Source organism: Andrena cerasifolii, chromosome 1 (genome assembly GCF_050908995.1).
Source record: "Andrena cerasifolii isolate SP2316 chromosome 1, iyAndCera1_principal, whole genome shotgun sequence".
Classification (NCBI taxonomy): Eukaryota; Metazoa; Arthropoda; class Insecta; order Hymenoptera; family Andrenidae; genus Andrena; species Andrena cerasifolii.
In genome coordinates this window covers 33,117,701-33,144,084 of record NC_135118.1, presented here as the reverse complement: position 1 = coordinate 33,144,084, position 26,384 = coordinate 33,117,701, and the positions used below count along the sequence as shown (strand labels likewise).

Sequence of the window (26,384 nt, the reverse complement as noted above, 5' to 3'; positions counted from 1 at the left end):
AATGGCCTATACTCGTAGGTCCTTGTAGTCGTCTGAAGAACCTCCGTTCCATCCTTAAGGATGAAACATATCGTGATGGCACCTCCTGCACTTGCTGCTGGAATTACTGTTCATTGCTGGGCCTCTGTCCCCTCGAATCTACAATTAGCAAAGGCTTCCGCGAATTCCTTTAACTAGAGAATGTTTCTGAGATACTAAATATTCACGGATGGTCTGGGTCTTAGAAATTCTTCGAATTCATTTCAGATCCTTTAACTCAAGAATATCCCTGCGATCCAAAGTACTCGCAGATGGTCCGGCTTCCAAAGATCCCATCAAATTCCTTTAAGGGTACACTCTCGTGTAATCCCTTCAAATGTTTAGAATTTTTTTTAAACAAAATTGTAACAGACAGAGTGAAAAGTATTTTTGGTATTGACTTATGCATATTTGAAGATGATAAAATGTTTTTTTCCCGACGTAATCTTAAATAAATAGATACAACTCTGACGGTGTAAGAACATCGTGTGCATGATTTTTCAAAATAGGATCATCTGAAATGAAAGATCGAAAGCTTTGCTTGAAAAGCTCGCTTAAAGGGATTGTTGAAATTCTTTTTGCCGCTAAGTTGGCACAACTGTCCTCTATACTCGCGCGGAGTTTCAGCGTTACTTGTCACTTAGTTTGTTTACAGTGCGCCATTGTGTCAGTTCGTGTCAAGTGTGTTTTGCGATTTTTACAGTGGCTAAAAATATCGAACAAAGGATCTGTCTGAAATTTTGCATCGCAAATGGAATTTCGTGCGCCGAAGCGCTGAAAATGTTACATAAGGCTTTCGGTGAATCGACTTTATCAAAAACACGCGCGTATGAGTGGTACAGTGCATTTAAAAGCGGTCGAGATGCGGTGGAAGTTTTGCCTCGCTCTGGTCGGCATCAACGTCTTCGACTAAACTTCGCATCGCTAAAGCGAAGGAAATGGTGGCTGGAAATCGTCGTTTAAGTCTGAGAGAGATAGCCACCGAAATTTCTGTGTCTCGCGAATCAATTCGTACCGTTTTAAACGATTGTTTGGGCACGAAACGCGTTGCCGCTCGACTAGCGCCGAAAGAGCTGAATTTTCTGCAAGAACTCAATCGCGTTAAGGTCGCTGAAGACGCGTTAGAACGAGCCAATTCCGACCCCACATTCGTAAAACGCACTGTAACTGGTGATGAGACATGGGTTTACGAGTTTGACATGCAAACCAGTCAACAAGCTTCGGAATGGCGCCTTCCAATTCAGCCGAAACCGAGAAAAGCACGTCAAAGTCGATCGAAAGTGAAGGTGATGTTGACAGTTTTTTTGGATTACCCCGGTGTTGCGCGCTCGGAATTCTTGCCACAAGGTAAGACAGTAAATAAAGAATATTATCTGAGCGTTATTTGCGGCGTTTGAGAGAGCAAATTCGTCGAGAAAGACCAGATTTGTGGGAAGAAAACTCATGGATTTTGCACCACGATAACGCACCATCTCACAAGGCTATTATTGCGAACGAATTTCTGGCCAAAAACTCAAGAAATCTTATCGAGCAGCCACCGCATTCCCCTGATATGGCTCCGGCCGACTTGTTTCTTTTTCCAAAACTGAAATTACCACTTCGAGGCACCCGGTTTTCAGTCGATAGATGACATAAAAGAGAATTCGCGGCGAGTACTGAAGTTGATTTAAAAAAATGCGTTGAAAAAATGTTTCGACGATTGGGTTCTCCTTTGGCATAAGTGTATTATTTCGAAAGGGGCCTACTTTGAAGGCGATACAATAAATTTGGATGAATAATACATATTTTGTGTTTCATTGACCAATTCCCGGTACTTTTTTCACAGAATGTATATGTGAGTATGGTCATCCTATTACCAATCTGTACTGCAGAATAATGAAATTTCGATGATTGGGAGATGTTTTAGTGAGAGTGCCCTGCAACCGGTAATTTTTTATGCCGAATAAAATCAAACTGCGTGGTCCAAAACTTATGAAAGTTGGCAGTACGATAGCGAGTTCATTTACGTAAAGAATCCTGAAAGAATTTTCGAAATCCGTCGATTTGTCCTTTTGTTTTTATGTACACCGTTTTTTTTTATCACCGTCAGAGTTGTAGCTAATTATTCAAGATTACATCGGAGAAAAACGGTACAATTTTTTGTCATCATCTTAACATATACATATATAAATCAATACCAAAAAGAATGTCCCCTTAAGTTCCTTTAGCTAAAGAATATCCCTTTGCTCCAAGCTCCCCTCAGATATTCTAGCTTCCAAAGATCCCTTCAAATTCCTCCAACATTCTTTAACCAAAGAATATCCCTGTGATCCAAACTACTCCCAGTTGCCCTACCTTCCAAAGATCCCTTCAAACTGCTTTAACCACGGAATGTCCCCGTGATCTATCCCACCCTCGCGCGGTCCCACTAACGCCTACCAGATACCCCGGCCGGCTGGTGGGCAGTGTTCCTCCATCAGTAACAAGATCAGATCCGAGCTAAGTTCTGTTCCAGCTCTGACGTAACTACCTCTCCGAACCTGCACTGAAAGGGGAACACGCTAAAAACGCGAAAGAAGAAGACGCGCCGAGTAACGCCCTTTACAGGTCCAACATACCACCCTGGACCTATATAGACACCCCAGTATCCACTCCCAACCCAATCCCGCTACACAGCTTCACTAATCTACTCCCTGGAACTCGAGCCCAACCCCCTTTCCCCCTCGCGCCTCCCCGTCGTAACCTCCTTCGATCACCATCGTGCCATTCGAACGAGACTAACGGCGACCTGCTCTTCAACGCTTCTTAAATCTCCCGGTGTGTCGTTCACAGTTTCGGCGGTACTAAGATGGCAGTGGTAACTGGACCACCCCGTATATCGATTTTATGATAAACCCCCGCGCCCAGACGCCGATAGACGTTTATCTTTCTCTGTCAGACGTACATCCACCCGCGGCCGCCCAACCCCCACCCGCCCTAATCCCGAATTCTACTTTCTAAGGCTATAGCGCAGACGGAGGGGCGGCGCGGGTGAGCGGCGCAGGGGAGTGAGGAGGTGGGGGAGGGGGAGGGTATGGTTTTGCACAGGGTGGCGCAACAATAGCTGAGCTCAGCGCGCTGCACCCTGAGAAATCTCTTTAATTACTCTTCTCGCTCGGCTGAGTGGTTTTTGCTAAGACTGTTATCTTCTGCCAAGAGACCGATCGGATTCATTCGTTCTGTGTAAACGGCCGGGGCGAGTCCGGAGCTCGAAATAGTACAGGGCCTGCCAGTGCAGGGAGGGAGGTGGAGAAAAACGAGGAAGTCGGCTTGTTATGAAATATATCGATGCCGCTTCTTTTCTCCTCTTTGCGCCCGAGCGGACGGAGGAAGCTCAGCTTCGCGATGAAACACGATTACGACAGCGAGGCAGTTCCTTTTTATTAACGGGGAATTCATTAACGGGGACGGTTAATTGAAACTCGCGAAATCTACCGTCGCTTCGGCGAACTTCCTTAGCGCCCGCCCCGCTAACTATTAACGAGCCATTTGTTGGATCGCCTTTGCCGTATAATCGCGAGATGTGGCGCAGCGTTCGGGAATTCAAAGTCGATTTCCGCGAAAATGGAGCGCGATATCGAAAAAAGTCGCTGTTTCTTTTCGAATTATAACGAGTAAATACGTCGATGAAAAGGAATACAATTTTTTGATTTGGCGCTTCGTTTTCGAGAAAATCCACTTTGGAGTTCTTGACGCTGCGTCCTGACGCGTATCAACAACATACCTTAAAGATGGGATTTTCGAGAATTTATTGCGAAGAAAAGGAATATAGTAATGGTGTAAAACTTTCTTCTATTTATTAAACTACATCTCTACCGTAAGTAAAAAATGTAAAAATAATAAATTATTTACTTTAATAATTTTTTTTTATTAAAGTAAATAATGTTATTGCTTTAATATATCTTTTTATTAAAGTAAATAATAATTGTATCGCTTTAATATATTTTTTTCATTAAAGTAAATAATAATTTTATTATTTTTATATTTTTTACTGGCGGTAGAATGTAGTTTAATAAATAGAAAAAAAAGTTTTATACCATTATTATATATCTTTTCTTCGCAATAAATTCCCGAACGATTGCTTAATTTATTGGCGCGCAAGCTGGAATGCCCCTTAAGGGAGGAGAATGGAGGTACAGAGTGCAGATTTGCAGGACGAGATTGAAGGGCGCGGGCGGTGGTATCGCGCGGAGATGGATTTTTGCTTGCCGCGAGGCGATGCTTGGAGCTCCGATGCTTTCGGGTTTGCCGGTTTGATGGAATTTGGCTCGGTCAGAAATCTGAAAAATGCTGGGTGATAAGGTTAACTGCACGCCCCTTGGCTGTATATTGCGCTATGCAGGGACGGGGGGACACGTATATCTCTGCTGTTTATGGATATTGGAAAAGGGTCGCCGAGGGAATTTGCATTGTTTGATGTCGCAGTTGACTTTATGCAAGGTGGTCCGAGGAAGAGATCGGGGAGTTTAGGGGCTCGCGGTAGTATAATACTGGCGCGCGTAGTCGAAAATTGTTCTTAAGGCTGAAATAATACTCGGTTCTATATAGCGAGAAGAATGGAGAAGATCATCGCTACTTCCGTCTTGGAAGTCAAATGGGAGCAGCGTCGAAAATGGAGTCACAGCTCGTAATTTCGAGCTTGTTGACTCAGAAAATGGCGAGCCAGTGATGTATGGGTGGAGGACTTTGGAAGTACACTTGGGTGTAGTTGATGGGGGAGATAATAGCATGTAATGGTCGAATTTTAATACGAGGTAAAGAAATATTTATGCGATTAACGTGGCTCTTAAGTTGCCAAGCAGAAAATAAATCTTCATAATGGGGTTAAGGGGTATGTTAGTGCGAGACGCGCTTTTTCTTATACAATTTTTGGCATTTTTTTATGAAGCATCTATAGAATCTTTTCAGTCACAATTCGGTTCATATGTTTACCTATGCTTCAGTAATGTTTACGAATTTTATTAGAGAGAAATAATTAAAATTTGTGGCAGCGCAAGCGTTTGAACGAATTGGGCACAAAGAAGAAGTCTTCAAATGGTGTCTGTGATTCCGGCTATTCTGCTCGTTGAAAATAAAAAGACCAATCACAAATTTCGCTATGTTTTTAGCCTTCAAGAATAGGATTCCCCCTTAAGCTAAGGATGACTTGTAAGCTGGTACAATAATAAATAAGTGGAAAAATAAAATATTATTAACTGTAATACACGTTTGAATTCACTTGGGCGAGCGAATGATATGGGACAATGGCGTGGCAGTGAACGTTGTTAGGATGTGAGTCACATATCCTCTTATCATATAGAGTAACAGCTGACCACAGGGCCTGGAATATCAAGAAGGACCACCTGAAACTCTAAACTCTAAAATAGAGGAGTTTTGAAGAACCCTACACTGATATCCCATGACACACAAGCCACAGCTGACCACGAGCCTAGAATGTCGAGGAGGGCGGTCTAAAAACTCTAAACACTTCCAGGTCCCACCAAAACAGTGTCTAGAATAAAATTCTGGAAGATTCTCGCAGCACATCGGTAGGGTGCAATCTAATACCGCACCCCATGCCTTTAAATATAAAAGCCGAGGTCACGACACACCGAGCTCACTCTGCTAACAAGGGACATGATCGAGGTGTCCGGCGTCAATTTTGCTCTCCTTGAAAAACGCTGCCAAGCACAAAAATCTAGTGGCAGAACACTTTATTCAGTGAATGCTGATTCTCGCACTTTGAGAAGCTGTTTCACCTCTTCAAACTGAGATTGCTAAAAAATACAAAAGTACGTGTCCCTTAGATGTTTGTGCTTAATAACATAGCTGACCCTTGTAAGCTGCATACAGTGTTGTCTATAAGTATTAGGGCACTTACTGTATTGGCCGCAAACGTGATATTGAATAATTTTCACTGCTTTTAAGTTGAAATACCAAATAGAGTAATGTTTCTTAGAGGTCTTCAATAAAGTTATTTTTCACAGTTATTACACACAGAGTATGTGCCTTAATACTTATTAACTAGAGCTGCAAATATTCGATTTGTCGAACTATTCGAATAATTCGAATAATTGAATAATCCTAATTTTAATAATTTCGAATACTTGGATAATTTGGGATACGAATAATTCGAATATTTGAACACTTCGAATAGTGCAGAATATTCGAATAATACTGACAAGGGGAGTAACCCAGTGTCTAATTGCTTTGAACTTTGGGTATGTTTTAGAGAACCGAAAAATAAGAAACGTGTTTTTTTATTTTGGCCTGTTCGGGTGTTTAGGGGGCGAAACCACCCCTCAAAGTTATAAGATATATGCAGCTGTTCGTCTCTGATTGCGTTGTCCAAAAGCTAAAGCAATCGGAGGATGGCATCGCCTATTCTCGTGAAATTTGAGGGGTGGTTTCACCCCATAAACATGCAAACAGGCCGCTATAAAAAACAAATGTATTTTATTTTTCGGTCCTCTAAAACATATCCAAAATACAAAGCAATCGGAGGCGGACACTTGGGCTACTCTCATTGTGAGTATTCGAATACTTAGAATACTCGAATATTATGGAGTATTGGAATATTCGAATATTATGAAGTATTGGAATATTCGAATACTTAGAATACTCGAATATTATGGAGTCTTGGAATATACGAATATTATGGAGTATTGGAATATTCGAATACTTAGAATATTCGAGTATTATGGAGTACTGGAATATTCGAATACTTAGAATACTCGAGTATTGTGGAGTATTGGAATATTCGAATACTTAGAATACTCGAATATTATGGAGTAATGGAATATTCAAATACTTAGAATACTCGAATATTATGGAGTATTGGAATATTCAAATACTTATACTACTCAAGTATTATAGAGTATTGGAATATTCGAATACTTAGAATACTCGAGTATTATGGAGTATTCGAATATTCGAATACTTAGAATACTTGAGTATTATGGAGTATTGGAATATTCGAATACTTAGAATACTCGAATATTATGGAGTAATGGAATATTCGAATACTTATACTACTCGAGTATTATGGAGTATTGGAATATTCGAATACTTAGAATACTCGAGTATTATGGAGTACTGGAATATTCAAATACTTAGAATACTCGAATATTATGGAGTATTGGAATATTAGAATACTTAGAATACTCGAATATTATGGAGTATTGGAATATTCGAATACTTAGAATACTCGAGTATTATGGAGTATTGGAATATTCGAATACTTAGAATACTCGAATATTATGGAGTATTGGAATATTCAAATACTTAGAATACTCGAATATTATGGAGTACTGGAATATTCGAATACTTAGAATACTCGAATATTCCTAACAGCCCTACTACGAACAGTGGTGTAAACCTTATCCGTGACGCGAACCAGCTGCAACTCTTGTCCGATTTGAAGGTCCAACTTGCAGTAAAGTAGTTCCGATCGCAACACGAGCGTTTATCCTCGAAGACCCACGCTAATTCCCACATAGTAAGGCCGTGTTAACGTTGGGCGATAGGAACACTTTGTCATGGACAGATTCTAGTGAATTTTCACGGCTGGTATACGTACCGTTAAGCACGTGCACCAGGACAGTCTTCGTGTTCGCGTTGCTGGGATGGCAGGTATACTGGCCGCTATCTGCAGGCTGAGCACGCTGCACCAGGAGATACGACGTAGTAACTTCTCCTTTCTCCGTGATCACCGATACACCGCCCCTAGGACTGTCGTAGTTGATCACCTATATCAGAGATAACAGATAAAAGAAAGGGGAAAGAGAAAGAGAGGAGGAAAGGGGAGAAGACGTAACGGGGTCCTCCCGCGGCCTGGAATTTTTGCCCGACCGGGCTCGTTAGGCGAAAACAGAGAGCTCTGGATATCTCATTTTCTCCGGGCCAACGAATTTATTTAGCCCCGCGCTCCGAAACCGAATTGCCCGGGAATTCGCTTATCCGCGGTTAAATGGGATCTCTCCTCGTGCCCGCCCCCTCCGCTCGAGTGGAACGTGAAATTTTGTCAAGGGACTCGCGGTAAATATTCGTCCTCGAGGAAGAAAATGAAAGGGAAAAAAAAGGAATTAGAAATAAAGGGGAGATAATCGGAATAGGGGGATTGAGCATCGAGGTATACGGTCGCTGTATTAACCCCTTGCAATCAAAGCACTCGGGTACCGTTAAGTATATCTCAGGAACGGTGGAGTTTCAGTTAACGTTGCATGCAGATATTATTAGATATTGAAAAAGTGGGGGCGGAATAAGGGGCCGCAGGTATTCATGAGAGGGATGGCTACTAAATGAGGCTTTTGTGTAAGTCGCGTCCCCTTGGGATACCGCTCCAACGTTGCGCGAGCGTTGCAGGTAGCATCGTTAGGGGCCTGTTGAAGCATGAATGGTGCAGCCAAATGATTGTGGGATGTAAAATCTTATTTGGTAACCGGAAATCGATGGGTAAGATGAGAAGGAAGTTTGCTGGACACTGGGGAGGAACGAAAAAATCAAAAGCGTGATGGTTTTCTAATAGTGGAAAAAAAACTTGTCTTTAATCATTCAGATTAAGGGGGTAGGTTACCCTAAAAAATTTCGAAAATTGGTTTTTAGGATGTTTGCATAGTCTGCTGGCTACATCTTTTCTACGTATTTTAAGCGCAACCGGGCCCCGAAATTGTAAAAAATGAAGGAATTGCAGTATAAAATGTACGAGCCTGCACATGAGATCGGATAACGATGTCCAACTTTAAACGTGATTTCCCAGAAACTACGTTTTCCAAAACGGTGAACATAAAATCTTGAAAACCGCTCGAACGATTTGAATGAAAATTTACAGGGAGTCGCAGGACACTAGTCCCCTCCATGTATTAGGAGCACATTTTCAATATAAATTCTTTAAAAAAAGATAGAAAATATGTTTCTTACAAGAAAAGGAGAAGATCAGAAGCATCGACATAAAAATTGTATTAATTTGTTTAACAAAATTTTGCTTCCTACACAACATGGATACTGTCTTACAGATTATAAAAATGCCTTTACATTGTGTTTTAGGTAATTCACCTGTCCGGAATCGTGTTCACCATCACGGTGCAAAAAATATAAAAACGACGGCTGTAAAACGGCAAATTTTAAAGAAACTTGATTTTTCGCCAGGGAAAAGAGCCATTTTCTTTTTTTTTTTGTCGAAACAGAAGTTTTCACAGACTTACGCGTAGGTTCAGGTCGTAACTAGACATGTTTCACATATGCTGAATTTTTTTCAAATCGACTTGTACCTCCGTTTTTTCGCAATCACTGCAAAACGAAGAGGAAATATGATCCCGAGAAAAACGCGTTTAAAGTTTCGAAAGAGGAATTAGTCTACCTGTGTGCGCGCAGAAACGGTTTATGCCGTGCTCGACCTTTTCGGCTGTGAAATCCTTAATTTTGCGAATTTTAACATAAACCAAACGGCACTTTGCTCGGGAAGGGTGGTACTTTCGGAAATTACAACAACAAAAAGTCGAGTTTTTGACTGCCTAGTCCCCTTAAGTCCGCGAACGCTAAATTTTCTGGGGAAAAATTGCGGCGCCCCAAGAACCTTGAAGCATTAGCTAACTTTTTGTTTTATAAACATGCTTTTAAAGTTTTGTATGTGCTAATTTTTATTACAGTCTTAAAGGTGACAAAATATCGCGTCTCACGTGGGACAATCTCCTGGTGCCACTTGAATTCCATATAAAATATTTTTTGTACCATCACAATCGGAAGAGATATGTAGGTGGCTTTATTTAAATCGACCACCCTGTATAATCCAACTGGAACCCAATTCTTCCACTTTTTTTTTATTATTCAGCGGATCAATTAAGAAGACCTGTGACTGACCAAACTTCGGGAGCTGGGTCTGATTGGAATTTTCGAGAAGCCTGTCATCAATGCTCGACGTTGCGTGACACGGTTTATTCACAACGTAGCGAAGCTAAGCTGCACAAAACCCGTGAATCGTTATCGCGTACGGGCATCGGATCTCAGGGGTTAAATGGATCTGTGCTTCAGTTTCAGTGCGTCAACAGCCCCTGACGATGATACGATGCCTGCAATGCTGGCGAAACGCTGAAACAATACTCCGAAAGGGCACGGCTTACACCCAGAAGCTTAAAGGTCTGCGCACACATATCAGTCCCGTGACGGTTCAGCGGCGATGGCCTTTTTGTTTCGATGCCGGTAACTGACACGGGCAAGTGCGCAGTGGGAAGTACTCTGTTCCAAAACAGGGAAACGATATTTTTTTTGCCAGTAAGTCTTCAGCGATGGAATTAAATACAGCAGTGGCAAAAAGGTTAAAACTATAAATGGGAAGGAAAATAAGGTAGGGGAGACCGGGGCTAAAAGTTCCCGGGGGTAAGTTGCTCCGACGGCTCTATCTTCGAAATAAAAAGAGCGTTGTACTTTAAATTATTTTTTCCGCGTGAGTTGATCACGCCACTCTGTCGCCCACTTTAATAGCGTCCGCGACAGCGAATTGTGTGGTTGCAAGCGAGGACCTATTAGTCGCGTACCAGATAAAAAGAAATTTTTCTATCGTTACTTTTTGGTCTATTTCAATTATTTAACGTCGGTATTATAGATTGATTCGTTCTTATGGATCAAATGACGTTTAAGAACATGGTGTAATAGTGTTTATCGTTTGAATATATGTATAAGCAGAACAGTCTCTCAAATTGTAAAATGTGTTGATAGGGGCTAGTTGTTACCGTAAAAACTTGCCCCACCGCGAATGTATAAATTGTTTCTGCTGTGCTTTAAGATATGAACATATGAATGAAAGGCGGAAAGGGACACGACTTCAATTAAAGTTAAAGTTAAATAAAAACTGTCGGTAGAGAATTCAATATCTGCCACATGATTCTATCGAGATTTATTAAAATTCTACAATGTGGACAAGAGCCCACAGTAGGGTACAAGTACAAATCTCAATAAGCAGGTACCTACGTACAGTTGAATGTACGACTGATTAGTAGATTATAGTTTTTATACCAAAGATAATGTTTATGGTTATTATATCGTTTTGGTTTTCGTTTAAAGATAATAATCCTTCATAAATAAACATTATTAATAAAATTCCGTTTTATTTCATTAGAAAATGAAAAATTTCATTAAAATGCAACTCTTATATGTTACAAGGAAAGATACCGAACCCGGAAATTCACAAAATTCTGAGACTTTGTGAATATGTAGGGGATTTCCTCCAGATTACAACGCAATTTTTCTTTGCTGCCCAAATTCACTCTAAGGGGGTGAAATTGACCCCTTAAATCCCGGCTATTTTCTGATTTTGTGTTATAAATCGCGAACTTTAAGATCTGCAAGTTACCAAATGATAGTCCTAATTAAAAGAAGTAACTTTCATCTGGAGATTTTTGTTCTATCTCTTACAGATTGCGAGTTAGAAAATAAAATCGGAAAATAGCCGAATTTTCGGGGGTTAATTTCACCTCCTTATTTTGAATTTGGGGAGCAAACAAAAATTGCATTGTAATCAGGAGGAAATCCCCTACATATTCACAGAGTTTCAGATTTTTTTAATCAACATAATCAACATAAATAGTTATACTAAAATTTATAGATCCAACCTCATAAATAGTTCAGTCAAATACGCATAAAAATAAAAATAAGCTCCACCACAAGAAACATAAAGACAACAAAAGTAATAATTCTAAAAATTATTTAAAGTAATAATTACATCTTTGCCACCACAAATAAAAATTTTTCAATTAAACTATTTAAATAATGGTAACTGTAAAATTGGTAATTTTGATATTAATATAATTTTAACAAAAGAGATTATAAGAAAATGTTCCAAACACATGCCAGTGCTCCCCCAGTTTGCTACATCCAGCAAAAACTATTTTTACTGAAGCAGCCATCGAATATCTTGCAACATATAGAACTAAGTACCCAGAGCAGCTGCATTTTGTGTGTGCCCCAAAAAACCGACACGACAATGTTCTTCTCTGCAGCCTCTCCTCTCGCTTCCACCCCAAAAACTCTGCACTCCCGCGCGGCCCGCGCTCGCTCGCGCTCCGAATAAAATTAAAGGCTGGCATTTGGAATCGAAGCGGTTTAATGAAACCGTCCCGGCCACCCCTCCTCCCCCGTTCGCTGCTCTTGGTGCGTCGCGTCTCCGGAATTTAAATGGAATTGTTAACAAGGCACCGCGGTTCGTTAGCATAAACTTCGGGCCGCGTGTCCGTTCGCGCGTCCGAATTACAATTTGCGCGCTGGCCGATACGTTTACCGTCGCCGCGGCGATTATAAATTACCCCTGGACGGACTCGTTGTTTTAATAAATACCCCCGCGCCAGCGGGGCCGTTGCGGGGGCGGCCCCGATAACCGGGCGGAGCGGCAGGGGTTTACGTAAACACGGAGCCGCGTCGAGATCAGGACTTATGATCAATTTATTGAAACGAATTACGATTGGAAAACGGGAACGTGGAAATGGCGACAAACGGTCGGGGGAGCCGTCGCGCCCCTGGCGTGGGCCGCGTTCCGTCCTCGACGAGTGGATTCTCGAAAACGCAAACAACCACCGACCTGGCCCGGAATTTACGGACAACCCTCCGATAATGAACGATACAAACGTCACGGAGAGGGGGGGGACGAGCCTTTATACAACAAAGAGCCTAGAGCCGTGCAAACGGGCGGACCCTCGATTATCTCGTAATGTCCGAGTGGCTCTGGGAGGCTGCATTTTGGGAAAACTCAACGCTAGCCGGCGGTGGGGTTGGGCTTAATTGTGTATGTATACACGTTTACATCGATTCACTCGATGCGTACGGTTCATTCCGCTGGGACCCAATGGAATTGCTGAGATAAAGGAGTGACCGGTTTGCTGCGAGCAGGCCACAGACTTATGAATATTTACGGGCGAGGTTCGAAGGTGTAGTTGCATGGGGTTGTTTGGCAAGAGATGGAAACGCAGATACGTGGCAAAATGAGACGAAAATTCAGGAGTCCGGAAATTGTGGCGGAGTTGAAGGTGTTTGGTTATTAAGATCTCAAAGTTTGGGTCAGGAACGCCTGAGGCACGGCAACTCCGCGATCAGCGGCTCAAGGAGGTTTGTAGAGCCGGTATACAGGGTGTTTCATTGTAAGTGGGCACCGTTATGCGGGCATGGGAGGGTGGTTTTTATTTTTTTATTTTAGGGGGTGATTGTATGCGTTGAAACAAGAGGAAAATTGAGAACGATGAAATTGCGTTTGAGGCTTCGTTTCTGAGGTATTTGTTGTTGGGAATTTAGGGGCTTACAAGGGACATCACTGGCATGGTCATCTCTGCAGGATTGCAGAGTAGTCGAAAGTATTCGACAGGTATTTTTTCATCGGCCAGCGTGCACATTTAGAGGGTGGAAATAGCTATCAATGTTGAGGGTTGAAAACATATTTGCTTCTCGGAAACCGTTTGGGGTAAATAAAAAATTGAAATTGCAAAATTGTGTTTTTTTTTATGGTTGTATAAAGAATTCGCTTACATGAACAGTTTCAGGAAATACCAATTCGCTTAAAAAATATATTAATACATGCTTCCAACCCCTGGATGTGAGCGATGTCCGAAAAAAAAATATACGATTCGAATATTTTTCACTGCTCTGCACAGTCAAAATCTACGTGTGACACTTAAGTGATGTGACTTGTTAGAATACTTAGAGGCTAACGCGCGCTGGTAGTAGTCTAACAGTAAATCTCACGCTTCAAACGCTTATTACGCATATTTTTAATAATTAATAACTCACTAAGGAAATTCGGTTACCCGAGCATTCCGATTTCTTTGTGCCCATTTTCGGTGAAAACACCCCTTAAAGGTTAATGCGTGACTTCCTACTTTCCTGCACAGATATGTTGAAAACTATAGTAAATATAAAAAATTTAGCGGATTTTTATCCTTTATCGTCCATAAAACAATGAAATCGAAATGTTTAAAATTTGTAATGAGGAACGATTTTATGTGCAAACTACAAATTTTAAACAATTCGATTGCATAGTTTTACAGAGCATAAGAAGTTAAATTTTCTTTCTAATATTTTGTTTAATTATTGGAATGTACTAAGCGGCGGATAGCTACTGATCAAATTTGAAAGTTGTATGTCAATTTTAAAAATTAGGACACGTGTCCCAGCAGTTTTTTTGAGCGCGACATATGTGCCGCGGAAAAGTTAGACACGGTTAAACACTTTGGATCTTCTGTAGTAGTGTTATATAATGTATTTTTATTATACATAGATATATTACACACACATATTATGAACGTATTTATAACATTATTATATGTTACTGCTTGTGGTAAAGAAACAAGAACAAAGTATGAGAATACCTAGTGGGACATATGCGTCCCGGAAACGTATAACCACTTCTTTATGCTGAATAAGATAAGTAAAAACATAATAATGTAAAAACTGTTAAGCAAAACAGTTATATCATGCTATAAACCGAAAGGCTACGATAAAAAGCTTCAGAAAAATGTTCAATTACGCGTGTAAAACACGATATTTCTATAATTTTGCAGCGAAACACCCTGCCAAAATAAAACTTATCCATCGCGTTACTGCGTTGCTTATTCTCGCGATTGCCAATCAAAGATAGTGGTATATAGTCAGGTTAACTAAAAAACAATAAAACAGCGCACATATGTGGCACGTATTGTCCCGCAAACATTCGCTGGAGCATACTGCCTTCTTTAGTTTAAATGTCCTATCTAATATTTTGAAGCAACCGAGAAAACTGAAGTTTTATCATTTACTTCGTACCGCCCTTATTTTCCTTCGTTCAAATTAAAACATGTTGTCATTATTTCGTACCAGCCTGATATAATTTTTTGTAATAGGTGAACCGGTAGGTGATGTATTCTTACCGTACCAATTGATTAATTGTTTTAGATAGGACATTATAACCATTTGAAGAAAGAAGTTAGGTTAAATACATTATACTGTTAATAAACCTTTACGAAGCACGTAGTGTTTTCTAACTTTACTTAAAAGGTAAAAGACGCGTGGCACTTCAAATATTTCAACATATCTGAAAGAATGAAAAAATGCTAGATAGGACAGTTTAACTCAGGAGGGCAGCATATGTGTCCGAAGAGGGCCGAAAGGGTTAAGAAAATATAAAAATCGAATTTTCGAAAATTTCTAGGCAGGCCTCCCCCTCAACGCTACTCCTAAAATGATCCACGACCGGTAAAATGATCGTTTTTAAAATTTCGATTTAGAATTAAACTTCACGACTTTTCCTCAAATATACGTATGTACATGATATACTTCTGAATAAAAGAAACTACATTTTTATACCGTCAAAATTGGCTGTTACCTTCATTCTATATTAAAAAATATAAGTTGTGCTAAAGACCGGTGATTTGCCCGGTCGCGGTAGGAATACTGTTAAGTCGCTGCCCATGCAACACCCTGTACACCGCAAGTGTCTTGCAAATATTGTTGCTCCACCCCGAAGGGCTCTTCGAAGAGTCCCATCCTACGCAACCGCCATATTTCGAGGGCAGATGTCGATGGTAGCAGCTCTGCCTCCCTATAAGATTCGATTTCTTACTCATGTAAGATTCAACCCCATTCTGTTAACGTTCCATTATACCCGGATCAGTATTCGGCCCCTGAAAGTACCCCGCACAGTATCCGAACATGTGTCATCGCGTTTGGATAGCGTTCAGGACGCACATACTCGGCCCCATCGCTACCACCAGCTCTGTTAATGGCTTTCGAAAGCCGCACACTTCTCTCATGAAAATAATTCCACCCCCCCGCCTAGCCGCGAAATTGCTGTTCGTCCAGGATTTTTAACGCGAACGCTAACCGTCCCACCCTCTTAAATTAATCAATACCAGCGCGTGCCGATTCGCGGTCCCGTTCCCCTGAATTTCGTGCCGTTGGTACGCGGATAAATAAATAAACGGGAAAACGGCACGCCGCGGTCACGTGACGCGAAGTAACGATCGCGTAATTAAACACGCGGCTGTGCGCGCTGAAAGTTTGAAGAACGACGAGGCGGGGGGGCGGATTTATGGGACAGCGAAACCTCTATTACGGGAATATCGTTTGAACGGGGGTTCCGATCGGCAGAATATCAGAGCTGCCTTCGGGGATCGTCTTAGAGCGCGCTGCTTGGAAATGCTAGCTCGACCGGGGGATGGCCAGCGACGGGATATTCCCGAAGAATTAATGAAACGCGCCGGGCGTGCAAAGAGGGGCGAGGGGTCGGGGGCGTTATTTTGCGAGATCTCGTGGATATGATATTCCTGGTAGCTCGGGTGACGCTCGTAGGTCCGGATATAGTTCGAAAGCAGTGGGAAGCAGGGCAAGTGTAATTCCGCGAAAATAGTCGCTGCGGAACGGACGTACGACTCCGGTAGCGCAGAAAGATCGAGTAACTGGGGCATGGATTGAAGGCGACTATTAAATTCCACGGTCCCGAATGTAATATCGCGTAATCAAACTGAACTGTAATCGTTTGATTACCCAAAAAGATTAGTTCCTCGAGTAGTTCGGGCTATCGAGCGACTACTGCGCGCGCGCGCCGTCAGTTTCGTGTTCGACGAACTCATATCGAATTATGAGCTCCCGGTCCACGCTGCCAGGCAAGTTTCTGTAACAAGGCGCGCCTTTTTGGGGGAATCTAATCCGAGTCGGAGGAGATTGATATTCACGGGACTGAATAGTCGATCACGCGAAGTTCGCAGTTTATATTGCAATGCGCAGTGGCGGTCGAGGGAAAGTTTAGAGCTGTGAATAGAAAAGGAGATAAAAGGCAGGTCTATTAGAAAGAATTGTATTACGTCGGTGCAAAAGCTCACTCGCTCACTGTCGGCTGATGGTGGATGCACGGAAATGTTTCTTTTTTTTTTGCCACATCTACGAGTACTTTTACCAGAAAAGTGGCAGAAGGTTATAGATAGCCGAGGAAAATACTTTGGTTATGAAAGAAACGTAATGTATTTCTAGGTTTAATGAAGACTTTGGTTCGATAAAGCGAAGGGAGGTTTATACTGATTTAATATCCGAAGATTGATATCCCGTGGATTAATTATGTGGGGTGCATGGCCCACAGGATATGTATTTATGACTTTAGTTATGAAATTTGAACATTTGCTGAATTTTAACAAAAAGAAAACACCATCGTCCACAACTGTTTTTTTTTTCAAATACAAATTTCAACGTATAAATAATATATAAATAATAAATAAATAAAATTCCCCTCACTCGGAAAGCTCTATCTGTAGAGGAAACATGAAATTACTACTACACGCCGCCAGTAATACAATTGTCACTGACGCCTGAAAGATATTTCACCTCAAAGTGAAATTCTGTCTGATTTTAACCCAGCGTGCCAACCGAGGGTTAAACTTTCATTTAACCACCCCACAAGCGCGCAGCTACAAAAAATGAGTTGTAAACTTTCTTTTGACCAAAACCCCACCCTCATCCCCTGCCACTGTGCAGCCCTTTATGCAACCTGCAAGCGCGCTTTCTGTTCTGCCCTCCAAATAGGATTAGGACCAGTAGATTTAGCCACAAAGTGAAGAATCATGGGAGATCGAGTTACCTCCACGTTCACGATTCCCGAACGCACGGTAGCTTGACCGTTAATAAAGAGGATCGGTAGATTTCCTTGCGAAGTGAAGAATCGTGGAAGTTCGAGTTACCTTCCTCTTCCTCGTAACTGCACCACGCCGCGAGTACCTACGGTTCAGGATTCTCGATTGCACGTTAGCTTGACCGTTAATACAGCGTTCGAATGTCCACCCGCTGTTTCCCCAGTCGAGCCACGGTCTCGTGTTCCGCCATGTCGTTAAATACGTCTGTTCGCATGCGACGTCCGCAATCAGTATGCAGAGGACTGCGTTGCGTTCCCAAGACCCTCAGGGCCTCCGTACATCACCGAGGATCGACGTGGCGACTAATGTTGCCGCTACCGTGCCCCTAACCCAACCGATGTTGCCCCAGCATCAAGAACCATCCACCAGTTTCCAGCGATATCGAAAGCATCGCGTGCACCTCGCGGGACGTCGCACAGTGGGGCAAATTGCACCCTTTTCCGACAAAATCGTAGAACTGCTCATAGAAATAACACAGAGGGATGAATCTTTTTCGAGGTTGGAGAATGAGAGAGAAATATTGAGAAAATTTGGCAAACAAGTTTCGACATTAAGAATCTATATCAAAAGATCCTGAAGGCCAAGGCAAATTCTGTGGTCAGATTTGAATTCAGGGCGTCAAAATCTATAGAATTCTTTTTTTATTATTTATTTGCAAATTTACAATCTACTCTGCATTATTTATTATTATTATTATTATTATTATTATTATTATTATTATTATTATTATTATTATTATTATTATTATTATTATTATTATTATTATTATTATTATTATTTATTCCAACTGGTAAAGACCCTTTAGTTTACAATTAACAAATAAACAATGTAAAAGAAAAGAAAACAGAAGAAAAGCCAGTATATACATAAACAAACCATGCAATAAAATAATGGAACTAATGAACTAATACCATTAACGTTAGAATTTAAATTAACGGGCGTGTACAAAGACGTTCCTGCGAGCCAAAGCCCGCAACCGATATTTAAAGGTGGCCAATGTACCGTTAAAAAAATCAACATGTTCGCTATAACGATTCGCTAATTTACATATTCTATTAATGAAGTTATTCGTCCCAAACGACGCGCTGTGTCCCGATAATTGACGAAAATCAGGCATGATTTATGATAAAAATTGAAACTTTTACTTGAAACATCAGCCATTTTTTCCCAAATCAATATTTCGAAAAATCCTTCGTTCATATACTAGATAATATAATATAATAAGTAAATTCTTTTGAATTTTTCATTTCAGATGATCGACTTTCGAGCAGCAGTGGTCACCGCAGAAGCCTTTTTTTTAAAGAACCTTCGAGTGATGGACCATAACTTAGTTATTGCTAAATATTTTTAAATAAAAAAATTACGATGCACGGTACTAGATGCAATGCTTAAAAGGAAAAAAGATTTTTCGAGAAATGTGTTATAGCTTTTGAGTAAAAAATTTCCAAAGACTGCCCTCCCTTTTCTCGGCCTCCTGTGGCTGAGCATTTGCGCAGAAAAAAGTGCCGTTCCCCATCAGCAGCCAGCGCGGGCCGCCCCGGCGAGTCTGTCGCCTCCTCGCGATCTGGAAGATGGATCGCGCGATTCGAATCACTGTCGATCAGGGGAAGCCAAATTGTTGATTAAAGTTCGGCGTCGGCAACACCGTAAACCAACAGAGCCCGGAGCTGAAAGGGCTCCGACGCTAATCCTCTCGGGCGTGCGAAGGTCTCTCGACGGTGCCGAGATTGATCTCGAAGTCTCGCAGTAAGGATCACTTATTCATACCGCCCTCTTTCATCATTTCCTAAGTGTTTTCCCATCTTTACGACGGCTCGTACAATTAATGCAGCAGCCTGCGCACGCGCCAGCCCCCTCGGCGCGTTCGAGAGACGATCCAGATTTCGCGTTCGGAGGAGCTAGTGGAGATAGAGTATCCATTACCATTAATACAACTTGGAAGTTGGTCCCGGCTTAATGGTTTCATATGGCTGGCGTTCGCGCTACAGACTAACGCTCCCGTCCCAGCCCAACCCCAGGACCAACCCCCCGAACCTCGTTGCACTTCTGTGTTTGTCAATTTTCCGCCGCCGCCAGCGCTGCGGCACATATCCCACGGTAACGCTACGCAAATGTTATTATTCGCCAGTGCTCCACGGTCTAATCCCCGGTCCCTTCCCCGGCGATAGTCCCCGCGCTAATTCGCGAGCAAGTCGCGGCTGGATGCGGCAGGCTGCCGCTTACGCGCGGCACTAATTCTCGCCGGTTCCTTTCAGGGGATATTAAAACTCCGGGCATCGAGAGGCTAACCATCTGCGGTGCTCCGGGAGAAGCACGGGCCCGCCGCGATGTTACTCCTGTAATTAGGTGCGTTTCATGCAAACGAGCCTTCAGCGGGGCCAACTTGGGGAACATTCTCAGTTAGCCGTTCCCAGCCCGGGCGGAACGGCCCGCCGCGACGGTAGCCTCTAATGGTTTTTAAGCCGGCGCCCCGTTAGTCATCCTTTTCAAGTCGATTAATGATGCAACGCGCGCGCGGCTCCACGGAAACTGGAGTGAGACAGCAGGCGGCGAGAGAAAAAAAGGGGTACCCCGAGTGGCAATTGAATGGATTTAGATGCTCCAGCATCCCCCGTGCCGCTATTATGCGCTCGCGCGATTGCGAAGCGCTGTTGTTTTTTGCTGTTTTTCTTTGTTTTTTTCCAAATGGGAGGGTATACGCTGGAAAATATGGGGCTCCATTTAAATGAGAAACGCGCGATCGCACTCGCCGCGAATGCGTAATAGCGATGTTGCCGAGCCCCGATGTATATGGAAGCATTCAGCGCTGGTCGGAGTTTCCGCTCTCCTTTTTCATCGCTTCGAGGCAGTTTAAACGGTGTTGAGGAACAGCCGCGATCGGGTTCGATGGGACGAGTGTGTCTTCTTTTATTTAGGGTCGCGAAGTGGCGGTTTTTCGAAGAGATATTGCGGCCGGCTTTGAAACGGGAAAGAACGCGAGTCTCCTATGAATTATACATGAAGCTGTGAACATCTATCATCCGAGTCAAAGCGTGAAGCCCGGAGAAATGATATTTCTGCGGGATAAGGAGTTCGCCCGTGATATACCGCCGGGCGTTTAAACCGCTGTACCGATTTCGCGAGGAATCCCGTATTTGAGAGCCATAAGTAAATGTTATCAAGCCAACTATAAATTCCCTACAGAATCGATACAATCCTCCAGCTAGCTTCCCCGCAGCCGCGCTCGCTGTATCATTTCCCGCGGCGAGCTTTGCCCGCGCTTAAATTCTTCGTTGCCGCCGCCTAGCCGCGGCACCGACGCGGGAACGTGCCGTTTCGCGGGATCAGCCGTGTAATTTTTTCCGAAACGAGGAGCTTAGAAGGCGAGATCGGCCCCGGTAACGACGCCGGGCGATACCATTGATCCGTAAATTCTCCCCCGAAACAACGGGGGTGGTTTACCGCCGCGGGGAGGGCGCGCGGCAAAAACCAGCCGCGGGGGGTGAAAAAGGAGGACGAAACGGTGCCAGGAGGATCGTGAAAAACATTACCGCGGCGTAACGAAAAGTTCGCGGTTTTATCATCGCGGTCGGGCGTCGCGATTCGCGGTAACTCACCGTGACCCACCGCCGCCCTATTGCGCGTCGTTATCGTAAGCCGCGAGAGACCCACGCGACTTCGCGGAACTTTGGCGTCGTGAACCCGGGGCAACAGTGACCCGTGCCCTGCCTGGCGGTTCGTTGTCGGGGCCTGTCAGTGGCGCACGCGACTTTAATAGTTCGGCGACGTGACCCACCCATCGGGGCTCGTGACCCAAGAGACTCGTGGCAGTTTGACACTGTGACCGATGCTAACTTGTGAGGTAGTTTGCTGTTGCGATCAACGCGGTTTTGTTCTTGTTTGGGGCCGTGAGCCACGGTGGATCGTGTTCACGGTACGTAGTAGTTTCTTACCGGTGGCTGCGAGGTTTTATGTTAGTCTCACTCCGTCACTCGTGGTGACCCACGGTGGTCCATGGTGATACGAGTTCCCCGCAATAGCTTGCTATCTTAATGTATAAAGCAGAAAGCTTCTGTATGTTTGTGCGTTCGTCTGTCGACGAAAAACTTTCGAACGATAAACTCTGGGATCGCGAAATGTGCCAGGCGTAACGACGCCTGACTAATCCAGACGGATGTGATCATTTTCACAATAGAAACTAAAAAAATTTTTTTATAAAATTAAAATGAAAATTTCGGGCGAAGCCGAGTAGTGAAGCTAGTAGTTATGGAAGGGGCTTTGAGTCGAAGGGGCACCCCAGCTTGAAGCTACTAACAAAATACAGAGTTAGGGATTTTTTTGTTCGTATAAATAAAGAAATATATAAAAATGTATGTTAAATGATTTTATTAACAATGTAGTAAAACTAAATTAAAATGCACTAAGAACTGAAAAATAATTCTCTTCTTGTATTACAATGTTGATGGTGTTGATATCATTTTAAATAATTCAATTTCTGAGAAATTGTGGGGTACCATGTGCAACCAGAAGTTGAAGTATTAAAGCGATTCATATCCTGTTATGAAATATCGTGCCCACGATTTTATTTAAAGTGATATTAACACCATCAAAACTGTACTACAAGAAAAGAATTATTTTTTAGAATTTAGTGCATTTTAATTTAGTTTTTTACTACATTTTTAATAAAATCGTTTAATATAAATTTTTTTTATATATTTTTATTTTCTAGTTTTTAGTGTGTGTGGATTTACATTTCACTTCTCAGACTTCTTTACAAATATCTTTTATTGCTGTATACAGTTTAACAGTTTGTTCAAATGGTATAGTGCTACAGTCACTAAAAAATAATTATTTTCTTGTACTACAATTTCGATGGTGATATACTACGAACGCCTGCAAAGTTTTAGTTTCACTATTCGTGGATACGTGACGGATCATTTCCCGGTAAAATGTGCATTTTTGGTAATCGCGATGCAACTAGCGTGTTTGTATTGTTATCCAAACTACGCATGCCTGCAAAGTTTTAAGACAGTTGGATAGTTGGAAGTGGGTTAAATTTGAGTTGCCAGATTTGGCAAACAAACAAACAGGGGATCGAAGCTGAATAAAATTGTTTAAAAATATACAGCTTGGATTTTTTATATAGTTTTAAAGCAATGTTTATTTTGCTAGAAAACTCTTTTTTTTTGAAAATTGTTCAAGATAGCCGCGAACAAAATGCCTCCCCGGAGCACTGCAAAATAACTGGCCCACACTACCGGGAATGACTGGATCATCTGAGAAGGAAATACAAAAGGAATATATAAACTGGAATATATTATCTTCCATGTAGCGTAGGATCTTCTCAAAATTCGAATTATTTTTCAGAGTCAGTTTGAATAATTGACTTTAATTTATGGCATAAAAATTTCCACTCAAATGCTTCTAACAAATTGAATAATTGAAATATCAAAGAAACCCTACGTTACATGGAAGATAATATATTCCAGTTTATGTATCGTTTTTGTATCTCCTTCTCAGATTATTCGCTCATTCTCGGGAGCGTGGTCCAGTTTTTTTTGCAGTGCTCCGGGAAGCCATTTTGTGCGCGGCCATTTTGTACAATTTAAAAAAAAATTGTTTCTGGCAAAATAAAGGTTGCCTTAAAACTATATAAAAAAATCCAAGCTCTATATTTTTATTTATACGAACAAAAAAATCCCAAACTTTGTCTTTTGTTAGTGGCTTCAGGGTGGAGTCCCACCTTAAGTTTATGGCGATAATCGCTTCCCCACAACAGTTTGCTATATTCAGTTATCTAACAAGGGAAGATCCCGAAGGGGAAAATTTAAAAAATTCTGAAACTTTGTAACTATGTAGGGGATTTCCTCCTGACTACAACGCAATTTTTGTTTGCTGCCCAAATTCACTCTAAGGGGCTGAAATTAACCCCTGAAACTTCGGCTATTTTCCGACTTTGTGTTATAACTCGCGAACTGTAACGGATATAAAAAAAGTTTCAAGACAAAAGTTACTTCTCTTAATTAGATCTAGCATTTCTTTAAAAAATCGTTTTACAGTTCGCGAGTTAAACACAGAATCGGAAAATAACCGGATTTTCAGGGGTTAGTTTCACCCCCTTAGAGCGAATTTGTACAGCAAACAAAAATTGCGTTGTAATCAGAAGGAAATTCCCTACATATTCACAAAGCTTCCAAATTTTTCGAATTTCCGTCTTCGGGATCTTCCCTCATAAGAAGTTTTATGAGTTTAATTTTGCGGCCCACAGTGACCCACGCCACTTTACGTAGGTCCAATGGCGAATCGATTATAACGAATAGCAACGAATAATCCTCGGACTGTTGAGCACGAAGACTGAAGGCTGGGACAGACGACCGCAGAATGATCGAGCGTGTTCGATGCTATGTACGTCGTCAGGCTTGACACTGAACAACTACGCTGACAGTGTACGCTGTTGCTCGACAACGTTTAGCTTCCTTAGGAGGTGACATGTTCCGTAGCGACGTAGAGAAGAGAGACCTCTGCCTTGTCGCTCTTGAAATGTACCTACCGAAGCTTACTAGAGATGTAAGCAATTCTTTTATCAGACTCCCGTTTCAGAAACCTATTCATCTAAACTCCATTTAGCCTCCCTTGAACCGAGGATTCATCACTCAATACGAAACACCTTTTAATACCCCCTCACAGTGACTTATACCTAACCAGTTCTACCGCAAAGTTCCTACTAACCCCCCGATCCTATCACAGTCAACAGTCAATCACAGACTATCAAACACACTACACGAGCACACTTGAGTCCACTGATCCCCTTACTAACCCCAGCGAGGAATCGGGAGCATCCTCAACCGAGCTGCAATATCCACGACGCGCGAACGTCGCCCCGAACAACGTTATCCTCGCGCTAAGCGTGTCTCCGGGCCAGCGGGAAAATAAGAAGAAGGAGAAGCAAAGAAAAAAGGAGAAACAGAAGCACTGGTCGAGATAGAGAGACGGTACTGTAAAGAGCACTGGTAGGACATAATGAAAAGTCCGCGGTCGCCTTTGGTTTCTTTCCGCCGCGGAAACAAACCGAGTGATCCTCGTAGTAATCCGCCAGGAGGAACCGCGAGCTTCTCAAGAGCCTAACGACCGGCTGTTACTTCGAGGACACCTCTAATGAACTGGATCGGAGATCTACAACCCGGCAGTAAACTCCTCGGATAAGACATGTCGCCGGCGTAAAAAGTAGGGCCGTGCTTCCTAGCTGGCGCACAGTAATTACGGCGGTTCTCATCGGGCGCGACTTCGTTTCCCATTTCTTCCGGGAGGCCCCGTGTCCTGCCGCGACGCGGTGACGATTCCTGAAGCCCACGCCAACGGTGTGTAAAACGACGTCCCTGGGGATACGAACTGTGCACTCGCAAACCAGCAAACGAGTGCTTCATCCGCAATCGTAGGGCTGCCCTCGTTTGCTCACATTTTCTGTACACCCCCAGGACCTTGGGGTACCGATGCCCGAAAAGTGTACCTATACATCTCTGGCTCCATTATGCGGGGTTGCTACTGACTTTACGGCATGCTGGTTTTACGACGTCCGTATATCTGTACGCGAGGCACAGCGAAATTGTAATCTCCTCTATTAAATGGCAATACTAATTGAGGCAAAGAGATTCGGGATTGCACGCCGAGTCCGAGCTCGGGGCTCCGTGGTCCCTGCATTAGGATTAATGGGAATTGGATCAGAGTTGGAACATTACAATTCCTGCCCGCAAAATATACTCGGTTTAAGGGGACTAGGCAGTCGAATCGCTCGAAGATTTACTGCTTTCTTTGCGAATTAGTTGCAAGCTGATGAATACAAATTGTGTCTGGTGCTTTTGGGTAATTTTTAAAACTTAAAAGTAAATGTTGTTTTTCACAAAATAGACCGAACCGGTGCGCCGATTACCTTTATTTTTAAGTTTTAAAGATTCTTTACGGTCGGAATTTTAAATTATTTCACTTTTGGGTAATGTTTATTAATACTATAAACTGTCAAAAAAAATTCATTTTGATTACGTATGTAGATGTATGACGGTGTATAGTCGTATAAAGTGTAGGTGTTTTTTCTGTCGTTTTGCAGTGATTGCGAAAAACCGGAGGTTCGGATCGACTTGAAGAAATTACAGGATGTGTAAAATATGTGCCATTTCCCACGAAACCTCTGATGTGGTCCGTACAAAATTCGAGATTTTCACCAAAAAAATTAAAAGGTCGCGGATTATTAGTAGCGCACACACACGACCGAATTTTTCCTGAAATAGTCAAGGTTTTTTCGGCTACCGATGTTATATTTTGGTTTTGATTTTAGTTTTTATTGGTTCCGCGGGAAACTACGTGTGTAAGAAACAAGACTCGCACCTTGAAATTGGATTACGTAATTTTTTAAGACCAATATTACGACAAAATTAGACAAAAGTATATGAAATTTGAAATACTTGAATATTTACGTCTTACGCACAGTAAATATAGATGTAAGGAACTCGAACGACAGTTGCAGTCTTATTTTTACTCGTAAAGAGAGATTTTTCACTTCACAAATGGTTTTCAAGCATTATTTGTTGAAATTTTGACAGTGAAAATGCCCTGAATTCACAATTTTCTCAAGTTATAATTTATTTATTTAAAACGGTGTAGCGAAAACAATTGAAACTCGGCAGATATTTTAATCTATCCATACACTATATGTACAAAAAAATTTAAAACATTCGTACTATTCCTTCAATATTTTTCAGCGGT

The 26,384-nt window shown here is 42.2% G+C and overlaps 2 protein-coding genes across 2 annotated transcripts in view; both read right to left on the bottom strand.

Annotated features, from left to right (window-relative positions):
- The window catches only part of Parvin (beta-parvin), a 411,519-nt gene that overhangs the window by 15,927 nt on the left and 369,208 nt on the right, over positions 1 to 26,384 (bottom strand). The window lies entirely within an intron of this gene.
- Positions 1 to 26,384, bottom strand: part of LOC143377383 (neurotrimin) — a 66,350-nt gene that overhangs the window by 5,130 nt on the left and 34,836 nt on the right. The window contains exon 5 of the mRNA XM_076828600.1: positions 7,595 to 7,763. Within this exon, the coding sequence (XP_076684715.1) occupies positions 7,595 to 7,763 (169 nt within the window). The remainder of the gene's footprint in view (positions 1 to 7,594; positions 7,764 to 26,384) is intronic.